Raw genomic sequence first — 12823 nt, forward strand, 5'->3', positions numbered from 1 at the left:
TGCCCTGTGATGTCATGTTACTATTTGTTTTCATCAGCCGGATGCTCAAATCATCCTGTCCCCTTTGCGTGGATTGGTTCATGTTTGATAACCTCCCATGTTAATTTGCACAACACTCTCAGAGACAATGGTATGTTTCAGGAATATTGCTTGCCCTTCTCTTTCACAAAAATTAAATGTTATTCAGATGATAAGTTTTAGAGACGACAGCTTCAGAAACAATTCTTCGAGGAACATTGTATTAACTTGCATCTCACAATCTTTCATTCTATCCAATTAAATCTTTTTCTCTTTCACAAAATTCAACTAGTAAATGTTATTCAGATGTGTACACCCCATGTTCTTCTTCTAATTACCAACTTTTTACCCCCCCCCCCCCCCCCCCCCCTAAAATACAAATACAAAATCAGAGATCAGAGTGCTCACCGAAAAGGGAGTTTCTCCTTTTTTTGTTTTTGTTTAAGGGAGTTTCTCCTTGATGCGTCTTTTCCATAAGCGTCTTGTGTGCACAGCGTAGCAATGACCCGCTTCAAATCTCGACCATGGGCGTCTTGTTTGTATGTACTCCCTCTGTCCGTCTTTAATTGACGCAAAGTAGGGACATAAGTAGGCTACTTCCTCTGCACCCCGTGTCAATTTTATCCGACCGGAGAGAGTACTTCTCTTTCTCATAAAACAACTCAAAAATTTATTAAAATTCAGACATATCTAAACACTATTTAGTGCTTAGATACATTGAAATTTAAACAAATTTTTGACATCTTTTATGGGATAGAGGAAGTATTTCTTTTTACTAACTTATATGGCAAGTCAACAAAGGCCGAGAATAAATACTACAAAAGATCGACCGAAGACAGTCTTGTTCTGTGAGGGCAACACTGGAAGCTATCACAATAATGGGATAAAGCTACAAATTTAAAGAAAAGAGATGTCATATTTTCTCCCCTGTTATTGTAGGCGTCAATTCTGCATCCAGAAAGGCTATCAAATTAATGTGCTTCTCATCTTCGTAAATATTTATTGAATAAAAAGCGTTCGAAAACTGTTGTGAGAAAATTTCTTATATGAGCTTCTGCTTAGGCGCCATGGATCTCTTGCACCATTTTTATTGCTACTTGTCCCTTAACGAAGTCATGTTTGCCCCTTCATACGAATGATGGTGATTGATGAACCATATCTACCATATAATGAGAATCAGGGACCTCAGGGTCAGAACAAAGATCTGCTGCTACCATAGATATCCAACCTGGAGAGCAGAGGATGAGAGTACTAGCGAAATTGGTTTTTTTTTTGAAAAGGGATAAACCCGGCTTCTGACTAGCGAAATTGGTGTGTGTTTGAAAAGCAAGTGCCAAAGACCCAAAGTGCCACACAGATGTTGGGATGATTCAAACACTTGATCCCTTTCGGAATACTCAGTGAAGCACCTCAGGGTGCGTGGCGGCTTCCGAGGCTTCTATTATGGCCTGACGCTGAGACAGTCGGAGCTCGTGATGCTCGTCCACGAGGAACGCCGACGGCAACCAACCACGACCACGAGCATCGACGGGAAAGTTCCACGGTGTAGGGGGCCTCGGCCGCGCGGAGCCCTGTACGTCCTTGGCTCCGCGTTCATCTTCTCAGACGTCAGAGATTCTACAGGAAAGGCAGAACCCTTAGCCATAATTCTTACTCTCGGTGGGTCAACGCCCAGATTTCAGGTATGCAGCTCTCCTATCGAATCCCAGTCTTACATAATGATGTGCGATACTGCAAGCAACAATATAATTCGAAAGAAAAAGTAATTATATTTCTGTTCTTATTTAGTGCATATACATTTCCACGGCGCAGAAAAAAAGAGACAATTGTGGGCTGCTGGAAAAAATCGTATAAGCCATATAGTTTTTTGAGATTTTTTTTATAATATAGGCTTTAATGCGACACACCACTTGTATAGATTTTTTTTAGGGGTTTGATTATATTTTCTTATCTTATACAAAGTTCTCTATTTTCTCATGTCAAATATATAGGGGTAATCCCGGCCAAATCTAATGTATTTTTCTCTCAATATGTGTTCTTTAATTTTCGTGCAAAAACTATATGGCTTATATTTAAAAACGGAATGACTAATATACATGTATCCTTACAATATGCGGCTAAACATAGTATTGCAATATTTACACATGTGAACTCGTAGGATATGTTTGTGATTTCAATTTGTTTGCCCTGAAAAAGCACTAGCCCAAAACCAATTCCCAATTTACTTTTCTAATTTGATGTACACGTAGGTACAAGAGAATATATAAATACATTTTTTCTGTTGGTCTAATCCAAGAGAGGATGGGTGCTTCAATATGTCATGTTAGCGCTAGGTCTTTTTTTCCGAACAATGTTAGTGCAAGGTCTTTGTATCATTGTTCAACAATTCTAATGTAAGCATCAATATGATCTATTATATATATTAATTGATGTCATATTAATTTGCTTCAAGCAATTCTTTGAAACTATATATAACATGAAGGATGTTTCAAGTCTCGCTGCATCACGCGAGGTATCATCTTGTTTCTACAAAATGCACACCCATGTTTTGGGGAAAAAATTGAGTACTAGTAATCATGTGGCCCATAACCAATTAGACCAGCCTCTCTGCCTCTCTAGCTGTCTCGCTCGCATCGCACAAGGCCACAAACCCAGCCGAGAGAAGTGAGAATGGCAAGCGGCGTAGGCACATGCAACGCATCACATGGCATGAACCCTAGGCTGCGAATCTAGTGGGCGGTGCGGCGTGCGGCGGCCGGCCAAAGCCGTGCTACGGTGCTAGGGAACGGTGTCGCTGGCCTGAGGCCTCACGCGACCCGGCTGCCGGCACGATGTCCGGCAACCGCCGGCACATCGACAACAAGGGAAAGGTAGCATTCAGAATTGTTTTGCTCTTAATTTCTTAAGATTTGAGTAGCATATGCACAGTAGCCTAGCTTTAGGCTCTAGCAGATTAGGAGGAGCAGATGCATATTGATAATTTATCTGTTGTAGATCTAATTTGTATATACTATTGCTGGTACATGCAAGCTTCTATCGAGTAATTTCCTAAATTGTTCCCTTGTTTTATTTGCAATGCAGGTGGAAAAGAATAGTGTGGCTGAAAGTAGCATATTTGCATTGTGCGGAAAAGCTTCAAAAGCAAAGATGGATGAATACGCAACCACCATGTTATATATAGCTATTGTTTGTGTTCTCATATTGATTAGAGATTTCTTTTTTCCCTAAAATGAATACCTAGTCACCATTTCCTAGCGCCGCCACTGAGCGGAGGAGCGGTGGCCAGAGGAAGAGAGGAGAAGCACAGAGTAGCGGTAGTGCCGACTACTAGGGCGCGGAGGAGCGAAGGCTATGCAGGCCGTCGACGCAGGGCACTGAAGTCTCTAGCAGGCGAGAGGGGGAGCAAGTGGAGGCGGTCGTGCGCACCGGGTGGAGGAGGCCGTGCGCGCCGGCAGGTGGAGGCGGTTGTGCAAGCTGATGGGTGGAGGCGGCGGCATCACTCTCTGTGGGAAGATGATGAGGAGAGACGGCGCACTTGGCCCTGTCTTGGGACGCGCGGGCAAGCACGTGAGGAAGAAGCAATGTAGTCCACCAACTGGCGATAGGATAAGAAAACGGTAGCTAGCTAACCGGCCGGCTGCAGCAACAACCTGTAGATTTTAAACTAAATGATAATGAACATGCAGTAACAGCTGGGGAAATGATTAAAATTATGCTTAGACATTGCACATCACATGGAGTAAATGAATGGACTATTCTACACTATTTCTATAATAGGTTAAATTATATGTCGAGAAGCATATTAAATTCAGATGCATGCGACGCCCTCATGAGTAAATTGTTCCTGAAGCAAAAGCTATCTTAGAAGACATGTTAAAAAAATCACAGTCAATGGCACATTGAAAGAGTATCTAATCCATCTTCTAGGAATGATGCCAAGTCTGTTGAGGACAGATTCCTTGGATGCTAAAGTTGATACCATATTTGCTTACATTTCTAAACAAAATATTGATTATGTTCCTTTACAAGATCTTAGGAAATAAGGCTGAAAATATAGATGTCAACGACATAATAAACTTTGGTAGTAATGGGTATGAGAACAACAACTATAATAACTCTTATGGTAGACCACCTTATTTTCCTAATAAGTACAGTAGTTGTAATAATGTTTCCAATGATTTAGTAAATACTAACATATCTTTCATATCAACACAAAAGGAGATCAATAAGGAATCTATAACTAAATTTCAGAAATAAGATGCTTTAAATGAGAAAGTAGATCATTTACCAAATAATCGTCATCCTTTAAAAATCTTATTCAAACCTATAAACATCATGAAGAAACTCTTAAATATGTACAAGACATAATATATAGGTCTTGGGAAACCCTTAATATGATGGAAAAAGAAGAAAAATAATCACTTCTGGTTATGAATGAAAAACATGCAAAGGTTAAAATGCTTAATGAATTAAATGAACCTCTATTAGATCTTGATAAATGTAGCTTGCATGAATTCATTAATATATTAAAAAAATTCTAATGATTCTTCTATTAATGTTCATCAAGCAGGATTTGGTTCATACATAGCAAATTATGTTATAAAAAATAGCTAGATATAATAATGAAGCTATGATACCACCTAAGTTTGGAGATGCTTGGCTCCCAAGATATTAATCACTATTTTCAAATAAAATCATCATGCTATATTAGATCTAGGATCTAGTGTTTCAGTTTTGCCAAAAAGAATTATATGAATTTCTAGAATTAAAAAACTTGGAAAAATGCTCAGTAGATATTTAATGGTGGTGATTCAACCAAGCATGGTTTAGGTAAATTAAATAATGTCATGGTTGAGTTACATATGGATTTTGTCCCCGTTGATTTTGTTATCATGGACATGAGGAGTAAGACCTCTAGTTCTATAGTATTTGAAAGAGCTGTTTTGAAAACCATGGAAACTATTATTGATTCAAAGAAAGGGAATGTAAAGTTTTGCTTTCCTCATAAGAAGTGCATGGAACACTTCCCAGGGAAGCAGGAGATGTCGACAAGACACAAGTTGTCACATGTCTTCACCTATCTTAAACGAAGTAAAGAACCCTAGCTATATGGCTATAAAGAAAACACTCTATGGGAGGTAGCCCGGTTGTCTTTATTTTTATCTTCACTAGAGTAATAAAGTCATGTTTTAGTTTACTTTCTGCAGTTTTTAATAAAGTACCAAGTTTTACCCATTTGGATGTCTAAGAGTTGATAAAACATATAAAGATGTTGTTTTCTGCAGAACATTGTTCATGAAATAAATTATTTAATTTTTCTGTATCTTAGATTGCTCTCATATTAATATTGTAGTTTCAACTTTCATCCTCCATATGCACAAAAACAGTAAAAAAATCCTGACATGTATAAGTTGTCAAAAAAATTATGTTATACAACTGTTGTTTTTCTTGACAAATTATGTCTCTTTTTTATGCACGCCTTTAATTTACAATTAAATTCTTTTTGAGTTTTTTTGAGATTTTAGGAATGTGGACAACCAAATGTACCTACTGTACAACTTAACTAAAATTTTGTTTAAGGATTTCATGGAAGTTTGCATTATATCTTTGTACTAGTAATGTCACCCCATAGAAAAGAAATGGGAGAAAGTTTTGTGTTGAATTCTTTTGAAATGGAATGGAGGAACACCACAACATGAGATATCCAAGAATGGTGAAGACCATAAGCTTCGGGATTCCCAAGACACCCCACTAGACCTATCAAAATCTCGGTTTGCAAACCTCTAAACTTTGTTTTTTGAGCAACATAACATGACCACATAAACTTTAGCATATTTATACAGTTTTATGTTTGTTTGCATTTATATCTTTTTAATAATGAGACCACCACTTGAATATATGTTAAAGAGTATGTAAGAACTACTGGAATAAACGAATAATTAGAATGGATGCTATCAAAGAAAAGGATAAGGGAAACAAAAATCTAAATACAAGTTATGCATAGGGTTCTTTGTTTCATATGCTTTAATGAATGATGATTTTCAAGTGCCATATTTATTACTATATTTTATTCAAATGCATAGATGGTTAACTTTGTGCTACTTGTTTAATAACAAATAATTAGCACCATGGACACTTTGCATGTTATATACGACAAACTATCTTGCTATTGCTAAGCCCCAAAAATAAGCAAACAAGAAAAGAATTGTAAATCCAAATCCTTTAACCAAGTTATTTGAGTTGTGTCCACCATATCTATCTCTGTAGCAAATTCTATTCCAAGTATAATATATGTGATATGCCTTTGAACATGTCAAAATTATCCTTTTATGTGATTTACAGATCATGGGAAAGTAAGATGTGGGGACAAAATCAATTGTGATTTTAATTATGTAAGTTATGTATTTGACAATTTATGAGTTGATTGTTAGTAGAACCATCATATCACGGTGAACACTTTCACTATTGCACTATATTTGATGATGTGATGTATTCTTTTGGTTGTGGATACCTATCGGTGTTGAAATAAAAGATGTAATCAAGTTCTTTGGAATATACATCTGTGCTAAAGGGAGCATTGGGATGCTAACCTAAGCCTGCTAATCATCATGGTGGAAGTTTACAACATAAACATCCAATGAAGCATTTTAAATACAAGCTATATAAATAGTAAATAAAAAAGAAGTGCTAATTAAGGGGTTCATTTGTTTGTTTATCTTGTCATTTTAGTATGGATTGATAGTCCCAAAGGACTCTTTGTAAATGGGGCAAAAGGTACATCAGTGCCTCCTTATTTGGACTGTATGCATATTATGACGAACAACTTGTGGTCAAGTCGATTAAACACGTGGAGTGGGTACTTGTAATCAATGAGCATGAGACATTCAACTTGTAAGGGCTCAAACATAAAAAACCATACTTGTTTTCACTTCAGCAATACCCGTTCTTATGCTTACTATTGACATGAGTTGCATATCCCAAAACTTTATTTTATGCTCTATTATATTAACAAAGTGCTAGCATGTATATTCCCTACTTACTTTCTATTACTCAAGTGTCCACATATACAAAAATAAGAAAGAAAAAGAAGGAACACGATTCTGGACTAAATAGGATTACTTGCACTTACATGCTTAAATGTCCTTAGTACTTTCATTTGTCCTTACACAAAATGACTTATCATTGAGCATGGATGTAGTGCATAAGAAATATTACATTATACCTCATTTGCTTATTTCTATTCTATAAAGAATGAATCATTTAACTTTTTTGTAGTATTACTTATTATATCCAACATAGCAACAAACTCGAAAGTTCATGTTTAGTTTTATCACCTTCATATACTCGAGGACGAGCATGGGTTAAGCTTGGGGAAGTTGATACATGTAAAAGACATACATGAACTTTTTAGTTTATTGATATTTATTCCCACATACTTGCATCTTATATAATGTTATATCCATGTGTTTATATTGATTTTGGGGATTTACCAATGATCACCCTTATTTTGGTTATAACTCTGTAGAACATGAATTCCTTGTTTTATGTATTCTTAACTTAGGTTAATTGGATATATGCCATTGCAATTTCTGCCTATTTGAGAAACACCACTCCAATTCTCATCTTTCGAAAAACGCCTTTGTAATTCTCTATACCTTCCATAGACGCCATTATGTCCATTTAAACACACAAACCAGCATATATACACTTGTATTTCTATTGTACATATGTATACATGGTGGGCCCATTGTCAGAACGTCACCGTGGAAAATCAAACCCTCTTCAATGAATGATCGGAGAAATGCCTCGAGGTCTATTCACCGCTGGTCATCATGCCCACCGTCGGGCGCCTGCCTGTTGTCCTCCCTACGGTAGCTCGCGGCTCGCCCGCCAAGGCCACGCTCCACTCCCTGCATCGCCATGCTCCTTCCTCTAAGATGCCCTGCCACACGTGTCCAATTAAGGGCTTGAGGATTTGATTAGCCACTGTGGCATCCTGCCAGTTGGAGGGAGTTCGGGATCTAGGTGCTCCCCGCCGCCAGGATCGTTAGCTTCCGCCTCCATGCCCGTGCTCGTTGTCTTCCACCATCATGGTTCTAGAGTTTGGGTCAAGGACGTGGGGGCGGGAGATGGGGATCATGATCCTATTTCTGATCTCAAGCCTTCCAGCTGAGCAGTTTTATTTTTATTTTGTTGGGGTCCACCATATATACGTATATATCAAGAAATACAAGTGTATATATGCATGTATGTGTGTTTAAGTGGACATAATGGTGTCTATGAAAGTATAGATAATTGCAATGGCGTTTTCCGAAAGATAAGAATTGGAGTGACGTTTCTCAAATAGGCAGAAATTGCAATGTCATATATCCAATTAACCCTTTTACCTTTCATGGACCTAAATAAAGTCAAAATGATTTGCGATTTTTCGAGGATTATTATTTCACAAAGATGTTGAGCTGTAAAACTGGAATCTCACGCAGCAGAGGCCGAACGAACGAAAGAGACTAGGTGGTGTGGCCCAGGAGCGCTCATGCACCACCCATACTCTTTTCCCCTCGAGCACCTTTAGTCATCCATCCAAAGCCCTAACTCGAAGCCTTGAGCTAGAAAAAAATTCCTATATAAAATTCCTCCGACTCATATCGAAAAGGAGGCAGAACCTAACACAAAAACATCTAAATAATAAAGTCTAAACTAGCGATGATTGGAGGGCGAAACAGCCACCCGTGGGATCTCTACCCTTTTCAACATTTATACACCAAAATCACCGTTTTATGAAGAGGGAGCAGTCCGCCTACGGTTTTGTGGGAAGTAGCAAAGAGGGCGGTGAGGGGGTCATCATCAAACCTCCCTTCTCCCACAGACCCATCCCCACAAGGCCACGACTTGTGGCTGGCAGGAACAGATAATCCCTCTGGACGAGACGAGCATCCGGGGACACCCAGGCGGCGACCTGCCAAAATGGCTTCCCCCCTCGCCGTCTTTCGCCCCGCCGGCCATCTTCCTTGTCGCCGTCGGCCTTACACATCTCCGAAATTCCTCCAACCGCGGTCATCCGCGTCGTCCCACCGCTCCCGCCGGTCGAGGTACACCCGAACTCTGTGCACAACTCTATCCAAGGACTCGCAGTGTATGACGCGTTCCTTTCTAGGATTGCGCAGTCTGCGATCCGCAGCGCCGCTGGAGGCGGAGGCAACGGCAACGGCAGGAGGAGAGGGGGCACCGTCGACGTCGTCGCGTTCGCCGCGGTGCTGCACGACGCCAAGACGGCCGACGATGTCAAGTTCTTGGCCCAGGACTTCCTCGGCGGCGGCGGCGACGAAGAGCGCCTGCCAGTACAGGTATACACCTCACTGATTCGGGGGCTCGGAAAGAAACAGCGCATCGACGCAGCCTTCGCCATCGTGGAGCATCTGAAAAGGAGGGGAGGCGGCAGCCTCAACCAGTTCGTGTACAACTGCTTGCTAGGCGCCGTGAAGAACTCTGGGGAATTCACGAGGATTGAGGGTGTTCTCGCCGACATGGAGGAACAGGGGATTTCCCCAAATATAGTGACATTCAACACTCTCATGTCCGTTTATGTTGAGCAAGGCAAGATTGAGGAGGTATTCAGGGTGTATCACGAGGACATTCAGGGCCGTGGGCTGGTGCCGACCGCCGCGACATACTCCACGCTCATGTCAGCCTTCAAGAGCGCCGGTGACGCGTTTGCCGCGCTCGACTTCTTTGTTAAGCTCAGGGAGAGGTATAACAGTGGCGAGCTCATCGGGAATCCCGCGGACTGGGAAGCAGAGTTTGTCAAATACGAGAATTTGGCTTTACGCGTATGTCATATGGCGATACGGCGGGCACTTGCAGGTGCCAACAATCCCGGTGGTGCCGCATTGAAGGTTATTCTTTCCATGGATGAAGCTAGAGTGAGGCCGGACAGGAGGTATTACGAGCGTCTCGTGTGGGCGTGCACGGGAGAGGAGCATTACACCATTGCCAAGGAGCTGTACCAGAGAATCCGTGAGTGCGATGGGGAGATCAGTTTGTCAGTGTGCAACCATCTGATTTGGCTCATGGGCAAAGCCAAGAAGTGGTGGGCAGCTCTTGAGATCTACGAGGATTTGCTGGAGAAAGGCCCAAAGCCCAACAATTTGTCATATGAGCTCATAATGTCACATTTCAACATCCTACTCAATGCTGCCAGGAGACGGGGCATTTGGAGGTGGGGTGTTAGGCTGCTTGACAAGATGGAAGAGAAGGGCCTGAACCCTGGATGTAGAGAGTGGAACGCTGTACTTCTCGCGTGCTCCAGAGCGGCTGAAACGTCTGCTGCGGTGAATATATTCAAGAGGATGATAAATCAGGGGTTAAAACCAGACGTTGTTTCCTATGGAGCATTGCTCAGTGCACTTGAGAAAGGCGGGTTGTACGATGAGGCCCTGCGAGTTTGGAATCACATGCGCAAAGTCGGTATTCATCCTAACCTGCATGCATACACAATTTTAGTGTCCATTTACATTGGCAAGGGCAACCATGATATGGTAGATGCTGTTCTTCGTGATATGTTGTCCGCAAACATAGAACCAACTGTTGTAACCTTCAACGCGATAATCAGTGCTTGCGTGAGGAACAGTAAGGGCAGTGCTGCATTTGAGTGGTTCCATAAGATGAAAATGAAGAGTATTGAGCCAAATGAGATTACATATCAGATGTTGATTGAAGCTCTTGTACAAGATGGTAAACCAAAAGTTGCCTATGAGATGTACATTACTGCATCCAACAAAGGGCTCAACCTTTCTGCAAAATCATATGACATCGTGATGGAGGCATGCCAAGATTATGGTGCTCTTATTGATCTAGCTAGTTTGGGTCTTCGTCCTATAGTGAAATTGGATCCACCAAGATAATGAACAATTTTTTCACCACTTCATACATTGAGGTTATTCCTACCAGTACAAAGCATTTAGTTCTCACTATAATATATGTTCACTTTTCCTAACAAACAGCTATCTGTTTTGCAATTGGCTCATAGACACGTTTTTGTCTGTTCGATGTGTTCATGAATCTTGACACAGTTGTCTCTCATTCCTCGTCTGTTCTCTGTCGCGTCCGCTTGGGCTAAATCAGGCCTTTCCTTTCTCAGTTCCTTTTTTTTTCTAGAATTTTCATTATCTGTCTGAAGACACCGATCGCTTTGTCTCGTGTTGCTCGGGTGGGGAGGCAGAAGCATGGCGGATGGAGAAGGCTGCGGAGGGGGCGGTGCTTCTCGAGACAGGGACTTGGGGAGAGTCTCGGCTCGCGTCCTTCTCCATCTGAGGTCGGCCATTCGCGAGCGTGGAAGGCATGTGCGTCGCTGGCGAGATGATTAACCACTTGTCCTGTGTGTTCAGTTTTTAAGACAGATGTTGGTTTTTTTTTTTACTTCATGTGATGCATTCATTGGTGTGGGGTCTGCCACAGTGCCACGCCATCCATAGCCATGGGCTTGATCAGAATAAGAACTCGGCAGCTGCTATCTTGGTCGCTGTCAGTTTGGGAAGTCTTGGTTTGGTAGAGATGACCGCCCAAGACTTGATTGAAAATCCCCTATGTTTGGTGGAGTGAATCGAATATCTGTAGTCTTGTTACTGCCTTTTGTAGGATGATAATTACTCCCTGCCTATGAACTGCATTTTGAACATAGAGCATAGGCAGCACTTGTCTATATTGAGTGGTTCTCTGTAAAATATATTGCTCTATGTACAGTTTCCCTGCTAGTAGCAGTTTTCTCTTCCCATCCATCTGAAATCTGAAATATTAATCATATACTCCTGATAGAAGCAAAATCAGCGACTAGTTCTTCACTACCTAGCATTACTATGTGACTTATGGCTTGGCAACCTTATAGTGTAGTGATTCTGTAACCTTGTTTCTGATGAAACGGATTTTAGTTTTGAGTCAAAACTAAAATCCGTTTCATCAGAAACAAGGTTACAGAATCACTACACTACAAGGTTGCCAAACCTTTTGACGATGACTTGTGATAGTGTAGCGATGAGTAGACTCCTAACTGTAAAATCATGTGATTTGCAACTCTTGTCATATAGGTAATCGCTGTTTGTGTCCGTTTTTTTCCTGCCAAATTGAGTTTTGTGCATTTGATGTCTGCCTCTTGTCCTTCAATTATCTGCATTGCTTGCCATGTCTTTTCTAAACTAGGTTCTGCCAGTCCGCTAGTTGCCTGTTCAATTCCATTTTGCTAGTTGCCTGTTCAATTCCATTTCCTGTCAAAATTTGTCCTTCCACCATTACCTTTAGTTTTGTTTTGTCGTGGATCAAATATATTGATGCAATCTGCAATGCAGGTGTTTGGAAGCACGCCAAGAGTGATGGCCATGAAGACTATGTCCTCCTTGTTAGAGAGCCAGCCAAGAAATATGCCATAGCCAAGAGCTTGATAGCCCAGTTACTTTGAAAGATGGGACAGTTGTCCTGCAGTTTGAAGTGAGTCTTCAGAATGGCCTTGAGTGTGAGGTGCATATCTTAAGTACATCCGCATTCAGGTGGACACCAAGGATTTTGAGAATCATACTCCTTACACAATTATGTTTGGTCCTGACAAATGTGATTCGACGAACAAGGTGCATTTCATCCTTAAGCACAAAAACCCCAAGACTGGAGAGTATCTTGAACATCACCAGAAGTCACCACCTTCTGTCCCATATGACAAGCTCTCTCGTATCTAAACGGCTATCTTGAAGCCGAATATCGGGCTGAGAATTTTGATTGATGGGGAGGAGAACAGCAAAGCAAACTTCCTGTCTTCTGATGA

At 41.1% G+C, this 12823-nt stretch overlaps 1 protein-coding gene across 1 annotated transcript; it reads left to right on the forward strand.

Annotated features, from left to right (window-relative positions):
- The first annotated feature begins 8851 nt into the window (after window positions 1-8851).
- Window positions 8852-10935, forward strand: LOC127308496 (protein LOW PHOTOSYNTHETIC EFFICIENCY 1, chloroplastic). Its single transcript, XM_051339327.2, has 2 exons — window positions 8852-9107; window positions 9173-10935. The coding sequence occupies exons 1-2, from the start codon at window positions 8983-8985 to the stop codon at window positions 10917-10919; spliced, it is 1872 nt and encodes a 623-aa protein (XP_051195287.1). The 5' UTR covers window positions 8852-8982; the 3' UTR covers window positions 10920-10935.
- Window positions 10936-12823: the final 1888 nt, after the last annotated feature.

The sequence above is a fragment of the Lolium perenne genome, chromosome 6 (genome assembly GCF_019359855.2).
Source record: "Lolium perenne isolate Kyuss_39 chromosome 6, Kyuss_2.0, whole genome shotgun sequence".
Lineage (NCBI taxonomy): Eukaryota > Viridiplantae > Streptophyta > Magnoliopsida > Poales > Poaceae > Lolium > Lolium perenne.